Here is a 17,751-nt window from a genome sequence, read left to right on the forward strand (position 1 = left end):
GATCTTCATATGCTTTGCTGCAGTTCGATCATCGATCCTAGTAATGTATTCCAAAGTGGGTCGTCGCCCCCTCCATTTACTGTCTTCGTCTTAGAGGGATTGAACGCTATGGATCACTTGTTTCTACCTGAGAGTTTGCTTCTAAAGAGTGTGTTTTCTTTTTAGTACTTTTCTGAACGTTCTTAGCGAACTAAATTCAATTTGAAAATCACAAAACTAATAGAAAACAAAAATTAAAAATCAACACACTGTACCCAACCGAACTGATTTTTATTTTAAAAGATAGGATTTTTCTCTTTCTTCTTCAAACTAACGGCCTCTCAATCTCTATTCTCAAATTGCATCTCTCTCACCCAGCTCAGTAACTCACGTTCACGTCTTCAACTTCACGCCGCCCATCGCTCCACTTCTCCATAGCTCATTATCTCACTCTCACATTTCATCTCTCTTGACTCAGACTCAGACTCACGTTCACGTCCTCCACCGGTGACCGACCACCGCTCCTCCTCTCTCTCACGCTCACCCCTCTGACTCTCATCTCACGCTCCGAAATCGCGGAGATTCATTCAGTAAAACGGTTTTTGCAACTTTTTTCTCCCTTCGGTTCCCCCCTTGAATGGAAGATTCTCGTGGGCATTTCTTGCTTTGAAGAATATCTTCAAATTTTGAATCTTATAATCAATTTTATTTATGGTATGGCTTCTTCTATATTGTCTTTCATAATCTTATTGAATATTGTTATTGATTTGCAACTTTTTTCATCATTGTGTTGCTTTGTAGTATATTCCTCAAAATGCAAGTTGAAAATGTCCATTGGATTTTGTTCGCATTTCGTACTTCACATGTGTTTTCAATATTGTTTACAGTCTGTTGCACTGCATTCTTGTTGTTTCTGGGGTAGTTGAACAAATCCAAACCATGGTGAATTTGTGTATCTTTTATTAAATTAGAGTTGAAGTGTTTGGTGTTTGGTGGAGATGGTTATTTTATGTCATTTTCCTGTGAAATTCATGGTTTTTCCTTTCCTTTTTCTTTATTATTCCTTCCATAGGACAAATTCGAAGCAAGACCAAGGAGCCAGAGGAAGAAGTTAGAACGAGACCAATGGGCTACAATGTATAAAAGAGACGAGAGAGAGATAAGATTGAAGGGAAACAGAGTGTATCACTGATACTACTAATTGGATAGGTTCTTGTAATTTTATTTTCACTTGTAAGGTCAACTTTTGGTAGAAAACTATTTTTATAACCCCGTGGAGTCTGTAATTTGCACCTTCAAAGCTTCTCACTCGGAATTATGGATTCCATTGTCTCAGCAACTTCAGTGTCTTCCATTCTGGTGAAAGGAAATGGAGGAATTGGCTGCCAGAATACAATGGTTCATTTCAAGGCTAACTCCAGAAGACGCCCACCTAAAAACCTCCTCTGTCCACGACGGGCCAAGCTTCCTCCTAACCCTGCCGTCAACCAATTCTTTAACAACAAAACCTCAGCCCCTTCCCCACCCTTCACCGATTTGATTTCCTCTAAGATTTTCCAAGATGAGCATGAAGAAATCCATGCTCATGACTATACTAAGGATACTGATGTTGTTTGGGATTCAGATGAAATTGAAGCTATTTCGTCACTCTTCCAAGGGAGGATTCCTCAGAAACCTGGTAAATTGAATCGGGAGAGACCTCTTCCTCTCCCACTTCCTCACAAGCTACGACCACCAAGACTTCCTAACCCTAAAATCCGCCCAACAACAGTGGTGTCTTCCCGCGCTTTGCTGTCTAAGCAAGTCTACAAGCGTCCTGATTTTCTTATTGGCCTTGCTAGGGAGATTAGAGATCTATCCCCAGAGGAAAATGTGTCCAAGGTTCTCAATCGGTGGGGTCCGTTTTTGCAGAAGGGATCTCTTTCATTGACAATCAAGGAACTAGGGCATATGGGTCTTCCTGATAGAGCTCTAAACACGTTCTGTTGGGCACAGGAACAACATCGACTCTTTCCAGATGATCGTGTTTTGGCCTCAACCGTTGAGGTCCTTTCAAGGAACCATGAACTGAAGGTAGCTGTAAACTTGGAAGAGTTCACTAAACTTGCAAGTCGTGGTGTGCTCGAGGCAATGATGCGAGGGTTTATCAGAGGTGGGAGCTTAAATCTTGCTTGGAAGCTCCTCGTAGCTGCAAAGAAGGGTAAGAGAATGTTGGATCCCAGCGTCTATGTGAAGTTGATATTGGAGCTTGGTAAAAACCCTGATAAAAACATGTTGGTTCTTACCTTACTGGAAGAGCTAGGACAGAGAGAAGCCTTGAAGTTAAACCAACAAGATTGTACAACTATAGTTAAGGTCTGCACAAGGCTTGGTAAATTTGAAATTGCTGAGAAACTTTATAGCTGGTATGTTGAATCTGGACATGAACCGAGTATAGTTATGTATACTGCCTTGGTTCATAGTCGCTACTCAGACAGGAAATATAGGGAGGCATTATCTTTAGTGTGGGAAATGGAGTCTGGAAACTGTCCTTTTGATCTTCCTGCTTATAGTGTAGTGATAAAGCTTTTTGTTGCTCTTGGTGATCTTTCAAGGGCTGTTAGATACTTTGCAAAGCTTAAGGAAGCTGGTTTTTCCCCTACATATAATGTATATAGGAATATGATCACCATTTATTTAGTCTCAGGGAGGTTAGCCAAGTGTAAGGAAATTTATAAGGAAGCAGAGAATGCTGGATTTATGATGGACAAACAAATTACTTCAATGTTGTTGCAAGCAAAAAGATGAATCACCTGTGGCAAGAGATATTTTTTATTATCTATCACTGAGTTGCACTATCGGTTTACCTATCATCTAGTAGGTGAGTTGTTCTCAATGTATTGGAATTGCATTTTCATCTGCACTAAATAAATTGTTAATGAATATTCTTTGTTTCCCTTCATCTACCACGTTCATATTGCATCTAATCTATGGATTTCAGTAGTACATCTTAAAACGTACTTGGATTTTTGCTTTAGGATATATACATATGACTTATGCACTTTTCTTTTTTTTTGTTTTTTTGTTTTTTTCCTTTTGAAAACAAAGCATGAAGCTCAAATGCATTACGCCAGAAATCTCTGATTTGCCCCAATACATTGTGATATCCAATCTGGCACATCAGTAACCCAACAAGAGAAAACCTGACAAGAAAGAGAAAATTTGGCCGATAAATGGGCCACACTATTACTCGTTCTGGGCAATTAAGTAAAGTGAAAACATCCTTATAAATAACTCCGTATACAGATAGATAACTCCTTATGCAGATAAGGAAAAGTTGAAAGAATGTCTCCTGGACTAATAATATACATTGTACAAATTCAACGAAGATTTTGACATATACTGACCAACAATTCTTATTCTCATCTAGCTTCTATATATTGTTAGTTCTATTATTCTATGAAGTAACTCAATGCTTTGTCCTTCCAAGTACCTGTTTGTAGATAAGTTTCATAAAAGTGTACCATTCCTGTTGTAGTTATAGTCAATACAGATGTGCTTCTGGTACCAAAACATCCCTGTGTTGAAATTTTTTTAAAAACTAAAGTCAAAATTTCTGCTATGAATGAAATCAAATTGTATGCTTATCAGAGGGGTCTGAAATTGGACAAAGACAGAGCTTGTATTGTACTCCCAGTCAGGGGAGGATATATGAGGAAGTTTGCTTTCATCAGTTTTTACATTGCCCCTCATTAATCTCTCATGGTATTTCACCTTCAGCATATATACGAAGCTGTTCATTAAATTTTAGCCTCAAGCGCTGCATCTGCATGTAAGTCAAAGCCTTCAGTCACTCTATTTTATTTTTCTTCACTTTTTCTTTCTTGCGGGTTCATTTGCCTTTTCACATGTGCCCATGTGTGTGTATTTGTAACCAATCTCCCCTTGTTGATGAATATAGATTTGAACATTTTGGGACCAACGAAGAAAGTTATCCCATTAAGTTGAATGGTAGTTATTTGGACAGTGGGACTGTTGTTTAGGGTGCGGTTGTCTAAGACTTTAGTGGCAATGGGCTTGGTGTCTGACATATTGCTGAAGAAACACCAACCCAAAGAGAAAAACCAAAGATCTGGAAAGAAAACACCAGATTAAAGAAGAAAAAACAGGGGTGGCGGTGATTGGAGGTGTAACATGGCAGAAGGTGACGGAACACGACATTGGTGTGATAACACCAACTAGGAGTGATCTTATTCAATCGGTAAAAACGAAAGAAATTACAAGGATGAATCGATAGATTGTCAATTCGGTGAAATAAATGCAAGAATACAAGAAAATAGTTGATCGCTCTCCTTCTATCTCTCCTCTCTCTCAAGGATGAAGATAAAGGTCCTTCGAAAATATTTCCTCCCCTCTCACAGTGACTCTCCCCGCTATTTAAACCTCCCATTCTCTCCTAACTAACTGTGGGCCCAGTATTAGCACTCACACTCACTCCCCATTACACATGCTTTCTCTTTCTTTCCTCTCCTGCTATATTGCAATATTATTGGAGGTCTAACATTGTTGCAGACTTGACTGACCTATGGTAGGAGCTATCCTAAGCAAAAAGCGGCTCCTTTGGACAAGTTTCACTCGAGGGAAAGAAAAAAAAAGCTTTGACGGCTCTGGCTCCGGGTTCAGCTTGGATTTGAAGGATTGACCACGATGGTAAACAAGGAAAAGTTGACGACCCTGGCAGCGGGGGGCAAATAGGGTGTTTTTAGTGTTTGAGAAATAGGTGTTTTTAGAGTTTTAGGACAATTTAATCTCTGATACCATGTGTAAAAATGTGTTTTCTCTTATTTCCCTCGGAAAGAAAGGGGTTTTCTTAAATAGAAATACCCAATACAAAAAATGAAAAATACAAATAAGGAAAAAATAAATACAGAAATATATCTTAAATACAATGAAAATATTAACAATGAAGGAAATAATCAACAATAAACAAACTTCTTAACTAAGATTAGTTGATTTTAACATGATGGAAGTTTTCTTTCACGAAGAATTTGGCTGAAATCTTGCCTGAAGAATTCAGTTAAATTCTTCTATCATTATGAGATCCAATATAAAATGTAAATTTAAAAATAATAAATAAGTGAAACTCTTGGCATCTCTTTCTTGGAGGGAATATCGATATTACAAAAAGGGAGGGTGGGGGGATGAAAAGAAAATAAATAGTGATGTATATCAGTGGATTGAATTTCCTCTAATTAAAGGGGATATAGATAAGAAATAGAAATTGGGAAAAGAATTGGAGAAACGAGAGAGATTGATTTGAGAGAAGCCGAGGAAAAAACTGAATGACATTTTGTGTATGGAGTACTTGACCAGTTCCAGCTTTCTGAGTGGGATGGTATAATGTACTGTTGGCTCTGGCTTTATGTGGTGTCCTTGCAATGGCACTCTCCACTACATGTTCACAATGTTGAAAGCTAAAGAAAAAGTGCAATGGGAGTCGACTATTGAAGGTACACCACATGACACCCTTGCACAAGGCAAGAAGATGGTTACGTGCCTCACCTTGCCTAGGACCATAAGCTTGCCTCAAAATGCACCTCAATAACACTGCTGAGTACCTTTTCAATTTATACTTTTCTGCCTGAAAGCTGGTTTGCTAATTGAAAGTTACCGGTGGTTTTAGCAAGAATGTGTTACGTACTTAAGCACCTTGGAGAGCCACGGGGTTTCTGTTGGGGTAGGAGAGCCAAGCTACTTAGGGCCCGTTTGGTAACGTTCCCGTTTTCCGTTTCCCATTTCTTGTTTCTGGTTCTAATTTTTTAAGAAACGGATGTGTTTTGTAACGTTCCTGTTTCTTGTTCCCAAAATAATTAGAAATGTTTCTAATTTAATAAGAAATTTGTGGGAACAACAAAAAAGAGTTTCTCCTCGTTCCATTCTTGTTCTCTTCCCTTTGTTTCTCCTCTTTGTTCTTGGGCTTTCTTCTCCGACTCTCTTTTTCTCTTCGTTCGTTCCTCTTCCGTTTCTCTTTGTTTAGTTCCTCTCCGATTACCTTTTCTCTCTTTGTTCTTCGTTTCTTCTCCGGCTTTCTTCTTTGCCTCTCTTCTAAAGTTATGGCTATAGTTTTCTCAAGCTTCCTCTTCATCAAACGTACAGCTACCCTTTCCTCTTCATCAATTTCCAAATTCATGATTTTCTTTGCTCCATCAACAGGAAGCTCTTCTCTTTCTCCTCACTCCCAAAGCGGAACTTGGGAACAGAATTCTAGGTATTCCCTTAATTTTCTCCCATTTTCCTATCATTTCTGTTATGGGTTTCTCAAATTTTCAATCCTAAGATGAATTTTGTTTAGATTTAAACCTTTTTGTTATCTTTGTTTGGCAGGATTTTTGTTTTCTATAGTAAATTTCAGCTGTAGTTTAGTGGAAAGGTGGATATTGTTTTTGGAAATTGAATCTATGTATTTGCTGCTTATTGTTATCATTGTTCATTATCAAATTAGAACTCCAATCCTCTGTTTTTGCCTTCAAAACCCCTTTCAGGTTCCAGGCATTCCTCGATTTATACTGATTTTATGCCTCATTTAATGATAATTAGCCTTATGGGTACTCTTGGGTCATTTTAACAACATTGCCAAATTTTAGCCTTTGTGTTCTATGTATTAGTGACTCATCAGTTTAAGCAAAATACTCTTTAATGATCTCAGGTTCTCAACATTTTTTTATACAGCCGTCTAGGAAGTGAAACCTTCAATGGCACAATATGCTAGTTTAGTCCATACTAGCCTCTTAAATTATGGCTTTACTCACAAAATGAATCCTTCATATTGGAGATATGATATGGTTAAATCACGACCTTCCCCTCAACGTAGCTTTCGTGTCAAAGTTGTGCAAGATACCGAAGGTCCTAGTAGGATAGTTGATATCATTAGACTCGTGCCTGAGCTCTCAAGAAATTACTTTAGAAGTCCTTCGAGGAGGGCCCTTTTTGGATGAATCTCATTGTTGGGTGGCTTTTATGTGGCACAAAATATCTCATTGTCATTTGGAGCTTTTGGAGTAAATGATGTTTTTGCTACTGTGGTATGCATTCTCCTCACCGATGTTACTCGATTTTATTACAATCGACCAAAGGTAACTTTCCCCATTGCTCTACTGAACAACTTCAAAATGGGTTTCACTTGTGGTCTTTTCATTGATGCTTTCAAACTTACTATTTAACAGCACTTGAAAAAACCATTCTGGTGGTAGCTATAGCATTTACATTTGTAAAGTTCTTTGAGGGATAATTTTGGTTTTACTCTCTATCTTTACAGCTTGTTCTAATTCTTTTTGTTGAATTTTTTTCCATTTTCCCCTTTGTTTCTTCTGTATATTTTCAACATACGGTTTTCATTGGAGAGTTAAATGTTCTATACACCCTCAAATCAAATATAGTAACAAATTTGAATGTAATTGATGACTTTTAAGAGTTTAATTCTTGTTTGTGTATTGAAATGCATCCCTTGCAATGGAGAATTGTTTGGAAACCATGAATCCAGTGTTGACTATCAGCGACAAATTTAAGATGGTAAGTTGTTAATAAGATACAAGCTTTCACCTAGTGTACTTCAACAGAACCATAATGTGTAGTCACTTGGCATTATTGTGTTTACTATTGTTGTTAAGAATATCTCTTATCTTTTGGTTTGATTCATAGATAAGCTTCAGATGTATTGAAATTTATGCTGATACATAATTTAAATGATATTGATCTTACCTTCTTATCTTTTGGTTTGATTCAAGGCTGTTGTAGTCTATATTTTTGTGAATAACTGGCATTTCTTTCAAACTTTCATATAAATATTTGTTTTAAATCTCTTTTGTAGATTGGAGAATATGAAGAAACCATAGGCACATGTCTTACACTGAAGTCATGTTCTCTAATGTAGAGGAAGTCCTTGTGGTTGAAGAAGCTCAGCCAACTGAAACAAATCATTGCACAAGAGAAGAAGTTGAACCAAAACAAGCTACCAAAAAGGAGTTGAAGCCCATTGCCTGTGTACATAAGATCCTTATATTTAACTTGATTCTGTTGTCCCAAAGCTCAATATCTTAGTGCATTAAAGGGACTAGTGTTTTCATATATGTATATATTGAGCTGTAAGTTTATGTATATGTAGATGCAATGGGACAGATAAGCTAAGAATTTAGATGAGTTGTCGGTAGTCATCCAAGAAGAACAAATATAGAGAATCATGAAGTTTGTAAAACAAAACAACCTTGAATGTTTGGTTTGTATTGTGAATTATCTATGCCTCTTTCTCCTTTCTAGTTTTAATGATTTTCTTTTTTATTCCAATTTTAATATTACATTCTAGATGTCACAAAAATCTTCCGAACAACGTTGTGTCAATGAAGTTGAAATTGATGGGTTAAGAATTGAGGGACCATGGTTAGACAAGAAAACGTAGCCAATCTTAGAACATATATTTGTTTGATGTTTAATTGAATTAGATGTGAGTTGACATATTTTTAACGTAAGACATTATTAAGAAAACAAGAAACAGTTATTAAACACACGTTTCTATTTCTGTTTCTTTTTTCCAAATACATGGACAAAAACAATGATTATCAAATACATCCATGTTCTTAAGAGGGAATAAGAAACGGAAACATGGAATAAAATTGTTGCCAAACGAGCCCTTAAGTACCACATTGGACATACCATTCTAACCAATGTGGAATAAAGTCATACCTTACTACCTTGGTTTGTAATAGAATGATTAAGCTTGATCTCGAGTAAAACTGTAAACATTGTAGGTGGAGATTTATGCTGACTATGATATTAAGATACTCTTATGTTTTAGAGCTTTTGGCTCATTTTGTTCGTAACCATAATAAATGTTTTCTTTTAGTTAGAATCTTCTTGTTCTTATTTAATAATTTGCTTCCCCTTTACCCTCCAAAACTATTGCAGGTGGAGCTTTATGCTGATGATGATACAAAGATGCAGCTTCCTTTTCTTCGTAGCAAACATTATACAGTTGAGAAGGTTTGAATGTTCAAATTACCTATTGCTGTTTCTAGTGGTTAGTCTACATCTGTTTATGACTTTGTGAACATAATCGCAATGCATATGATATTGGCATTAATAAAAGTCTTTTGAGGGAGCAAGTTTTTATTCTTGGAAGAATGGGAAATGCAAAACACTGCCCTTGCTGTCATCGTTGATAAATTAGGAGATATAGAAGAGGTACTTGCATTATCTTTTGACTGAAGGCAGTTTGGGTTCCAGATAGCACGCAAATTTGCATTTGAGTTCTCTTTTCGCTTTTGAGTTGTGGTTATGAACTAGTTATAAAATCTTGTTGTCATCATGGACAGGCAGTAGAGTCGTTTGTTAGCATGCAACATGATGATGAGCTCTGGGAAGAACTGATAAGGCTGTCTTCACAAGGCTGAAATGGTATCAATAAATGCTCTTCTCTCTTGTTGTCTAATTTCCCATACACTGATTTATTTTAAAGAGTTTGTCCTCAGGTTGGCATGTTATTGGAGCACACAATTGGCGATCTAAATCCTCTTTATATTGCCAACATAGTTCCTGATGGTTTAGAAATACCTTGCTTTGTTTCACTTTCTCAAATATTTAGGGATTTTTTCAACCTCAAACTGTGAAACAAGCTAAATATTTACTTTCAAACAAGTTTAAAGTTAAGTGATATTTTGTTTAGAACAAATTTAGCATTTGATAATATTTCAAAGTTTTAAAGAAGGTTAATAATATTCTTTCATATTAGAATCAAAATTATTAAAATTTAAATGACCCAAACTTGTAGTCTAAGTAAAATATATAAAGTTTTAGAAGCGTAAAAAGTATAAATAAATATGTAAATTTAATTAGGGACACTTGCAAAAATAACAAAAAAATTTATGATAATAAGACTCATGTCACTATATTTTTTAAATTGCAAAAATAACAAATTTAAAAGTCGATAATCATCTGATAGCACTCTGATAACTCTTTGATAGCTATCAGATACTTATATAATAATCTTAAGATATCACTAATTATTTGTTATATTTGCAATATGCAAAAAAAAAAAAGTGTCATAAGTTGTTTTTTTAAATGTTTTTGTCATCTAAACATTCTTAGTCTCATTTACACATTTTACCTTTACAAGATAGTCAAACGTGACCTCATGCTCATCAAGCGGTCATAAATTGCCATTAACCCAATATTCACATTACATATCATAAATTAAATTATTTGATAGTAAAAACAATTTTTTCATCACTCATTAATTTTTTTTATGTAAAAAAGAAAATATTATTATTTGAGTTATTTTTTTAGTATGGATGTTTGTTGACTCTTCCTCTGTCGAATTCTGACATCAATTGCCAGCTAATGTAGTGAAAAACCCAATTTGAAGATAAATTTATTAAATGAACATCCTAATTAACTAGATTTGATAAAGTCAATTGAAGAAAAACATGTATTTCATATATAGTATATATGTATGCCAAAATAGAGTAGTAAAAAACCAAAATTATAATAATCTCAACCTCAAACACATATTATAAAAAGATAGACTATAATAGTTTGCCTACAAACTATAATTTTCTACACTCTAAATGCAGATACTATAATCACAGACTGTTATAATATCTAGACATTTATAACTCACCTCTCACCTCAAACACGCTTTAGTTTTAAATTTTTTGATTTGTATGTCTTTTGTTTTTAATTTTTTTGTTTTCATGTCTTTTGTCTTTCTATTGAAAGTGACAGATATCCCTTTAAAATGTATAATTAGTTGGAAGATTTTGGTTGATGGGTTGTACCCATTTTTATTTTCATACAAAGCATTTTAGGTTTGTAGCCAAGTTGTGTTGGGTTTGCTGATTTGTTGATTAGAAGGTGATTGACATTTGTATATTTCTTTTTTCAACTTCAGTTATGAGATTTGTAACCTCTTATAGTCTCAATAATATTCATGAATCATATCTGTGACAAAGAGTGCATCCAATCTCTCTTTATTTTTATGGTGAAAATGCAAATTTGAAATCTATGATTTAGAAAAAAGTTAGAATTGAGTCTTTACAGTGCAGTGATAAAGCTTTGATAGATACTTTGCAAAGCTTAAGGAAGCTGGTTTTGCCCCTACCTATGATGTATATAGGAGTATGATCACCTTTTATTTAGTTTCAGGTAGATTAGTCAAAAGTAAGGAAATTTATAAGGAAGCAGACAATACTGGATTTATCACCTGTGGTAAAAGACTTTTGTTTTTTTATTATCGAATTGCACCATTGATTTGCGTATCATTTAGTAGGTGAGTTGTTTTCTATGTATTGGAATATCATTTCATCTGCACTAAATAGATTGATAATGAACATTCTTTGTTTCCTCTCGTCTACCATGTTCATATTGATTGCTCGATGGGCAGCAGAACGCCATGTGCATGTGGTTGTGTATGGCAGTCTGGGTGCTTGTGTGTTTCAATAAAGAAAATTTACTGCCTGCTCTTTCCATTTAACCTTTGAATCATTGCATCTAATCTACGGATTTCAATAGTATATCTTAAAACGTACTTGCTTTTTTGCTTTAGAATATATACATATGATTCACATGTCTTATGGACTTCTTTTTTGTTTGTTTGTTTGTTTTTTTCCTTTTGAAAAAAAGAGGCATCAAGCTCAAATGCATCACGCCATAAAACCCTTATTTAACCAATACATACTGATAGCCAATCTGGTGCAACCCAGCAAGAGGAAACACGACAAGAAACATCAAATATGGCCAATAAATGGGCCGCCACACTTTTATTTGTTCTGGGCAATTAAATAAAGGGAAAGCATCCACATAAATAACTCCGTAAGCAGATAAGTAGAAGGTGAAAGAATGTCGACATTGTAGAAACTCAACGAAAATTTTGACATATACTGACCAACAATTCTTATGATTATATATTGTTAGTTCCACTATTCAATGAAGTAACTCAATGCTTTTTCCTTCCAAGTACCTGTTTCTAGGTAAGTCTCATAAAAGTGTACCATTCCTGTTTTAGTTATAGTCAATACAGATGTGCTTCTGGTACCAAAACATCCCTGTGTGTTGAAAATGATTAAAAACTAAGTCAAAATTTCAGCTGTGAATGAAAACAAATTGTCTGCTTACCAGAGGTGTCTGAAATTGGACAAAGACAGAGCTTGTATTGTACTCCCAGTCAGGGGAGGATATACGAGGAAGTTTGCTTTCATCAGCTTTAACATGATCCCTCATTAATCTCTCAACCATCTCTTTCTCAGGTATTTCACCTTCAGCATATATACAAAGCTGTTCATTAAATTTTAGCCTCAAGCGCTGCACCTGCATGTAAGTCAAAGCCTTCAGTCTCTCACTATTCGATTTTTCTTCACTTTTTGTTTCTTCCAGGTTAGTTTGCCTTTTCATATGTGCGTCTATATATATATATATGCATATGCGTATATATGTATATATGCACATGCACACACGCGCGCACACACACATATGCATGCCTTGAATAATGTTAAGATTAGGAGTTACAAACCTTATGCCAAGCGGTATCAAGTTCTGCATTAGATAACACATGTAAACCAGGAGGTACCTCCTGAATGAGAATATGATCCCCTTTTGTTCTGTTGGAGATATAAATCATGGTTTTAGTACTTATGTCAGCTACTATTAGGTTAAATCCATTATATTGATACGCTTCTGCCTTTATCTCCTCTGCAAATTCCTTTGGACTCTTTGTGCTCTGTTATTTCACTATTCTCTTGTTAAAAATGGATAATAACTGTAAATGGATTCAATTAGAAGATCTTTAGAAAGATCATAGATTCCAGAGTTGAACATGCTTCAACAGCAAGCTGTTTGCAAACGCTTTTGTAGAAGTTCTATAAAAAGTGTTTTTTTAACAAAAAGTATTTCAACATTTTGCAGTTGTTTTGTTTTTGTATTTGAAAATTTTAAATTACAAGAAAAACATTGAGTGAGATAAGTTTGAAATAGAAGAATGAGATGAACTATATGCGTATAATGAGAGGTGGGTGTGTGTTGATGAGAGATTAGGAAGCAAAGGTATGTAGAGAAAATTGATAAGTTCGTAAGAGCAAATTCCTTCTTAGAAAAGTTAGTAGATAGTATGTGCAGAAAATAATACGAAAAAGAAAGCATGATAAAAATTAAGAAATTAAGGATGGAAGTGTGAAAATAAAATTAGCTCAATAGTTAAAACATCTCTAATTCCTCATCATGCATTGAAAGCCCTTCCAATGATATATCATATAAAGACATGATGATGCTATATAACCTGCAGAAAGAGAAGAGGAAGGTGTCCACGGCTTTTAGCGTCAGGGATTTCATGAGGTTCCAACACATTAGTAACAAATGCAACCTTGCCTTTCCTTGAACAACCTAACCAAGTTCCGCCCCCAACCTCGTCTCTCCCTCCTGCTATCTCATTGTCCTCCCACCATGACATTGGTTTCGTAGGCCTGTAAGTATAATCTCATATGGTCGTCATGCATAATCTCTATTGCATTTAAGGGGGGAAGGAGGAAGGGTGCAGAGAAATATAAATTTATTTGCCTGTTGTGATATTCATCTCTGTTCTGGAAGAGAATGAGAGAGTATAGTGAATGAGACTGCCAAACAAATGCTGCAATACACATAGTTCCTGCTAAGAAAGTAAGAATCAGAAGATGGAAAAGTTGGAAACTTTGCACTTATGGTTTATGGGAGGAACAAAACAACGTACTACTCTATGTTTGAAAGAATGATATGATTTTTGTTCTATGTACCAAAAATTGAGGTGTTGATTGTGAGCACACCAATTGTTGAGTTATCAGCTGCGGTGAAGGAAGCTTGTTTAAAATCAGGGAAGGTCACTGCTTTTGACTTCAGAATAATCAGTGGGCGGAATTATGTATTTTCAAGTGGCATATGACAGAGTAAGCTAGTTTTGACACGCAACTAGAAATTAAAAATGCATTTTTCAATTGAATTGAACTTTTTTGTTTTTTTTCAATTGAATTAAACTAGAGAAGCTACTATGCATTCTTTAAATCTTCTTTGTCTCCATTTCATCCACTTTTCTTCTTGATTAACAACAGATACGACACAATTTTATTTTTCAATTAGAAGAAAAACGTCATAAACACCATTATTAAGTAAATGAGATTTTTCTAAAGAACAAGAAAAAAAACCTATGGTTTCTCTTTGGCGCCACCGACATGAGCAATCCGAAGTTTTTTCTTTCTTAGAGATGGTGAATCGGTGGTAGAGGGGCTCGAATTTGATTGGTAAATACGATTTAGAGGATGAGGTTTTGATAAGTAAATTGGAATTTGCAGAAGTTTCTGAAGAGGAAGGGAAAGAGAAGAGAGAGATGTACGATAACAGGAGGGAATGCAAAGTGGAGTGGTATGGATTACAAAATCAGGCCCAGTGTGGAGTGCGGAGCGCCCCACTACACCTGCCCTTCCCATTCCATTACAACGCACGACTCTCAAGGTTTACCAAAATTTAATTTAAATTGGTGAAATAGCAAAATCCTATGAAATGAAAAAAACGATGATTACATGCGTAGTTGATTGAAGATACTATCCTCTTAAATAAAATTATTCAAAAATCCCAAATACCTCTCATAATTCACTCAATCTCCAAAAAATAATTATTACACTTCTTTCTTAATTTTTTCCTACACAAACATTAAAATCAATTAAAACCCATGAAAACCCAAATTTCCTCCTAAACTCCAATTTCATCTCCATCAAAACTCCATTTTCATAATAGAATTTCGGCAGCGGTCACTTCAAAACGTGAAAGAGCCTACCTTCAGATAGTAAGCATGAAAGGCTTCAAAACGTTCAAAATCTTCTTGAAAACGTTCCGCGAAATAGCTTACGCGTAAGAGGCTCACTGAAAAAGCATCTTTAAAACCTTCAAACCACTACAAGAATTTGGGGCGTTATCTGTGATGTCGTCAATGCCGACGGTTGACTGATGTTGACAGTGGTGTACGCCCAACGTCTCATCTGTGTGTCGAGCGTAGTGTTCCCCTAACACCACATCGAGAGAAGTTTTTTCCCGACGTCATGGGGAAACCATGGTTCCCAAGATAGTTTTTAATTATTTTATTTTATTATTATTTTGTTGTCGTGAGATATCCTTTTGGGTTCCACCGATCAAAAATTAAAAAATATATACCCCAAGCGTTCACGGTCCTCTATGTGCCCGACTCATTTTCTCAGTCATCTTCCTCATCTCTTCCATTTTTTGAGCACGTTCTTCCATTTTTTAAGCACTCTCTTCCATTTGTCCGTCACGCTCCTCTGACCTTATTTGTTGTTCTTCAGTTATGTTCGCTAACATCTATGGAGTGCATCTCTTGGTCATAGGAAGAGGAAGAATTGTAAGCAATACTCTTTCGAGACTTAAGCTTGAGGCCCCAACCAAGATCGTCTTTTGAGTAGCCTGATCACCTACCCAAAATGGTCTTGCATATCTCATCTTCAAAGAGTGGTTGAAAACTTTTTGAAATGGGTTGGGATTGGAATTCCAACATTTGATTATGCACCATAAAAGTTTTAAGTTGTGAGATGATAATTAAAAAGAGGTTTTTGCAAAAATAGCAAAAAAAAATTATGATAATAGAGTACATGTCACAACATTTTCTAAATTTGCAAAAGTAGCAAATTTAAAAGAGATGACCCTCTGATAGTCCTATGGTTATCGTCTGATAACCCTCCAATAGCCCTATGGTTATCTCACTAATTTTTCCATATTCACAATATGAAAAAAATGGCGTCATGAGTTGTTTTTTTAAAATGTTTTTGTGATTTGATGCAATTTCTCACTTAAAAATAGAAAGTAAAAGAAAAAGTTTCAATAATCTTATATGCGCATCCATTGCCTGTGAAACCAACTCTTTAGTCCTACTGACGTGTGTTTCTCTGAACAACTTGACACGGTCCACTGGACGACCGTGTTCTTTAGGGAGCTCGTGTTGTCGTTGTAGGAACGACTTGGATTCGCTTCTATGATTGTAAGGCTGCTTCGCTCTAGCAGCCTTGTTTATCCTTGATTGCTCCTACATCCAAACAACAAAGGAAATGCCAATCTTTCACGTGATCCATCAATCTCAGCAGTGGGTTCACACGTACTTCGTAAAGGTTGCTAAACTACTTGAAATGTCGGTGGTTGTCTCCCCTAAATTCCTTCCACGTGTTGAGCATTTGATGCTTAACAAAATGAGTAAGTGCTCGATCAGCACGAACCAACGCTACAAAAGAAAAATACATAAGGATTAGTTTTCTACATATGTAGGTTTAACATATATGTAAGGTAAATTACGAACTTACCTGTAGGCCGTCCTTAATGATCTGAATGTACTCTGGAGGTACATCAGCCCACTTGAGGGTCTGGATTGGAAACGTGTCTCGTGTTAACACATTGGTGGTGTTGTTGAGTCGAACGAAATGTGACGAGATAGACTTGTCCCCTCCTAGAGCGATTGATATGCGGATCTTCCTACTTTCCTGTACATATCTATCCAACTCCAAGTTGTGAGAGTGTTGGCGTCTCCTCGATGTAGGAGTAGGAGTGGGTTGAGGGCCATCTACAAAAAAAAGAACACTATCAAAAATAGAAACTTAATTACCGATTCAAGTGTTTATGTAACAGGACTAACTTGAAGTGTCGCCAACCGAAGATGATCCTCTCGCGTTATTGAACACATTGTCCAACTCTAGGTACATATCTGCCTCATCAAAACCCCTGAAAAATGACATAATATTCATAGACATAAAAACCAACAAACGTTAATCAAATGTGATCAATACCTCAAACTGAATATAGAAGAATGAGTAATGTGTATAGGTGAAAAATGTATTATAATTCATTGTCGCTTCATTCACTTTGAGGTGATGATAATTGTTCATCATCATCGTCTATGAAGTCGTCAGCGACATGACACACATTAGGTATTTCCACCACTGTAGGATAACCTCAGTCCTACTTAAAGTGTCATCCCCAACGTGTTTTTCCACACGATGTATGACAACGATTTCCAATACATTAAGTTACTCATTCTTAATATCTCTCACTTCGGGCACTTTCCATATATATTTATTTTAGACCACTTGAACCACTTTCAAATTGGTACCATTTTTGGGTCATAGAGATAAAAGACTTGATGTGCCTGAATCGAAAGAGTCATCGATTCCTTAATGAACAAAAAACATGACGTGTTGATTCATTTGTAGCCTAATTCCATATGTGTCCTATGATTTTTGTAACTTTATGTATTGTGTGCTTAGTTGCACTATCTAGCAAACTTAAGTCTTCACTATTCATCTTTCAGTAAGCCCAAACATGGAAAATGTGTCCATGACTCTTCATTATATATAAAAGAACGATTACAATAAGTCTTAAGGTAAAAGGAAAACAAAAAAACAAAAAAATAATTAAAATTAACTTGTAAAGGTTGAAGAGAAGAAAAAAAACAAAAATATAAATCGTTTATTAATTTTGGATATTATCATAATGAAAGGAAGTATTTGCTAGTCCTTCCATAACACGAGTTTTCTCTTTAGGAGACTCAAAAAAGTTAGCAACATCCCAATGTGTCATGGTTGAAAGGGTTAAATACATCATCTTGATATGTAAAGTGTTCTTCCACATTCTTCTTTCTCTTTCAATGAGGTTTGATCTCAACTAAGTGGTTGGATGCACAAAGAGTATGAGACCAATGACTCTTCATACCACATCTAAAGCATTGATTCT

The 17,751-nt window shown here is 35.6% G+C and overlaps 2 protein-coding genes across 14 annotated transcripts; one reads left to right on the forward strand and one right to left on the reverse strand.

The window, feature by feature from the left end:
- The first annotated feature begins 108 nt into the window (after nucleotides 1–108).
- On the forward strand, nucleotides 109–8,277 carry LOC101205571 (pentatricopeptide repeat-containing protein At2g01860). 4 transcript variants are annotated; one of them, XM_031884060.1, is made up of 4 exons: nucleotides 109–693; nucleotides 1,052–2,839; nucleotides 3,739–3,790; nucleotides 7,826–8,277. In XM_031884060.1, exon 2 carries the CDS (start codon nucleotides 1,297–1,299, stop codon nucleotides 2,764–2,766), a length of 1,470 nt encoding a protein of 489 aa, XP_031739920.1. In that variant the 5' UTR covers nucleotides 109–693; nucleotides 1,052–1,296; the 3' UTR covers nucleotides 2,767–2,839; nucleotides 3,739–3,790; nucleotides 7,826–8,277. The 4 variants fall into 4 exon arrangements, with proteins under 4 accessions (XP_031739920.1, XP_011654198.1, XP_031739926.1 ...); XM_011655896.2 differs by lacking the exon at nucleotides 3,739–3,790 and adding an exon at nucleotides 6,665–7,091; XM_031884066.1 differs by lacking the exons at nucleotides 3,739–3,790; nucleotides 7,826–8,277 and adding an exon at nucleotides 3,067–3,481.
- Nucleotides 8,278–11,727: 3,450 nt separating this feature from the next.
- On the reverse strand, nucleotides 11,728–15,075 carry LOC101220032 (transport and Golgi organization 2 homolog). Of its 10 annotated transcripts, none has more exons than XM_031884103.1 (7): nucleotides 14,172–14,525; nucleotides 13,767–13,814; nucleotides 13,555–13,645; nucleotides 13,277–13,460; nucleotides 12,515–12,721; nucleotides 12,121–12,312; nucleotides 11,728–12,050 (listed from the first exon to the last, which is right to left on the reverse strand). In XM_031884103.1, the coding sequence occupies exons 3-7, from the start codon at nucleotides 13,635–13,637 to the stop codon at nucleotides 11,925–11,927; spliced, it is 792 nt and encodes a 263-aa protein (XP_031739963.1). In that variant the 5' UTR covers nucleotides 13,638–13,645; nucleotides 13,767–13,814; nucleotides 14,172–14,525; the 3' UTR covers nucleotides 11,728–11,924. The 10 variants fall into 10 exon arrangements, with proteins under 10 accessions (XP_031739963.1, XP_031739952.1, XP_031739957.1 ...); XM_031884092.1 differs by having other exon boundaries at nucleotides 13,767–13,853; XM_031884097.1 differs by having other exon boundaries at nucleotides 13,555–13,642; nucleotides 13,724–13,814; nucleotides 14,172–14,524.
- Between the last annotated feature and the right edge of the window lie 2,676 nt (nucleotides 15,076–17,751).

This window comes from Cucumis sativus, chromosome 1 (genome assembly GCF_000004075.3).
Source record: "Cucumis sativus cultivar 9930 chromosome 1, Cucumber_9930_V3, whole genome shotgun sequence".
Lineage (NCBI taxonomy): Eukaryota > Viridiplantae > Streptophyta > Magnoliopsida > Cucurbitales > Cucurbitaceae > Cucumis > Cucumis sativus.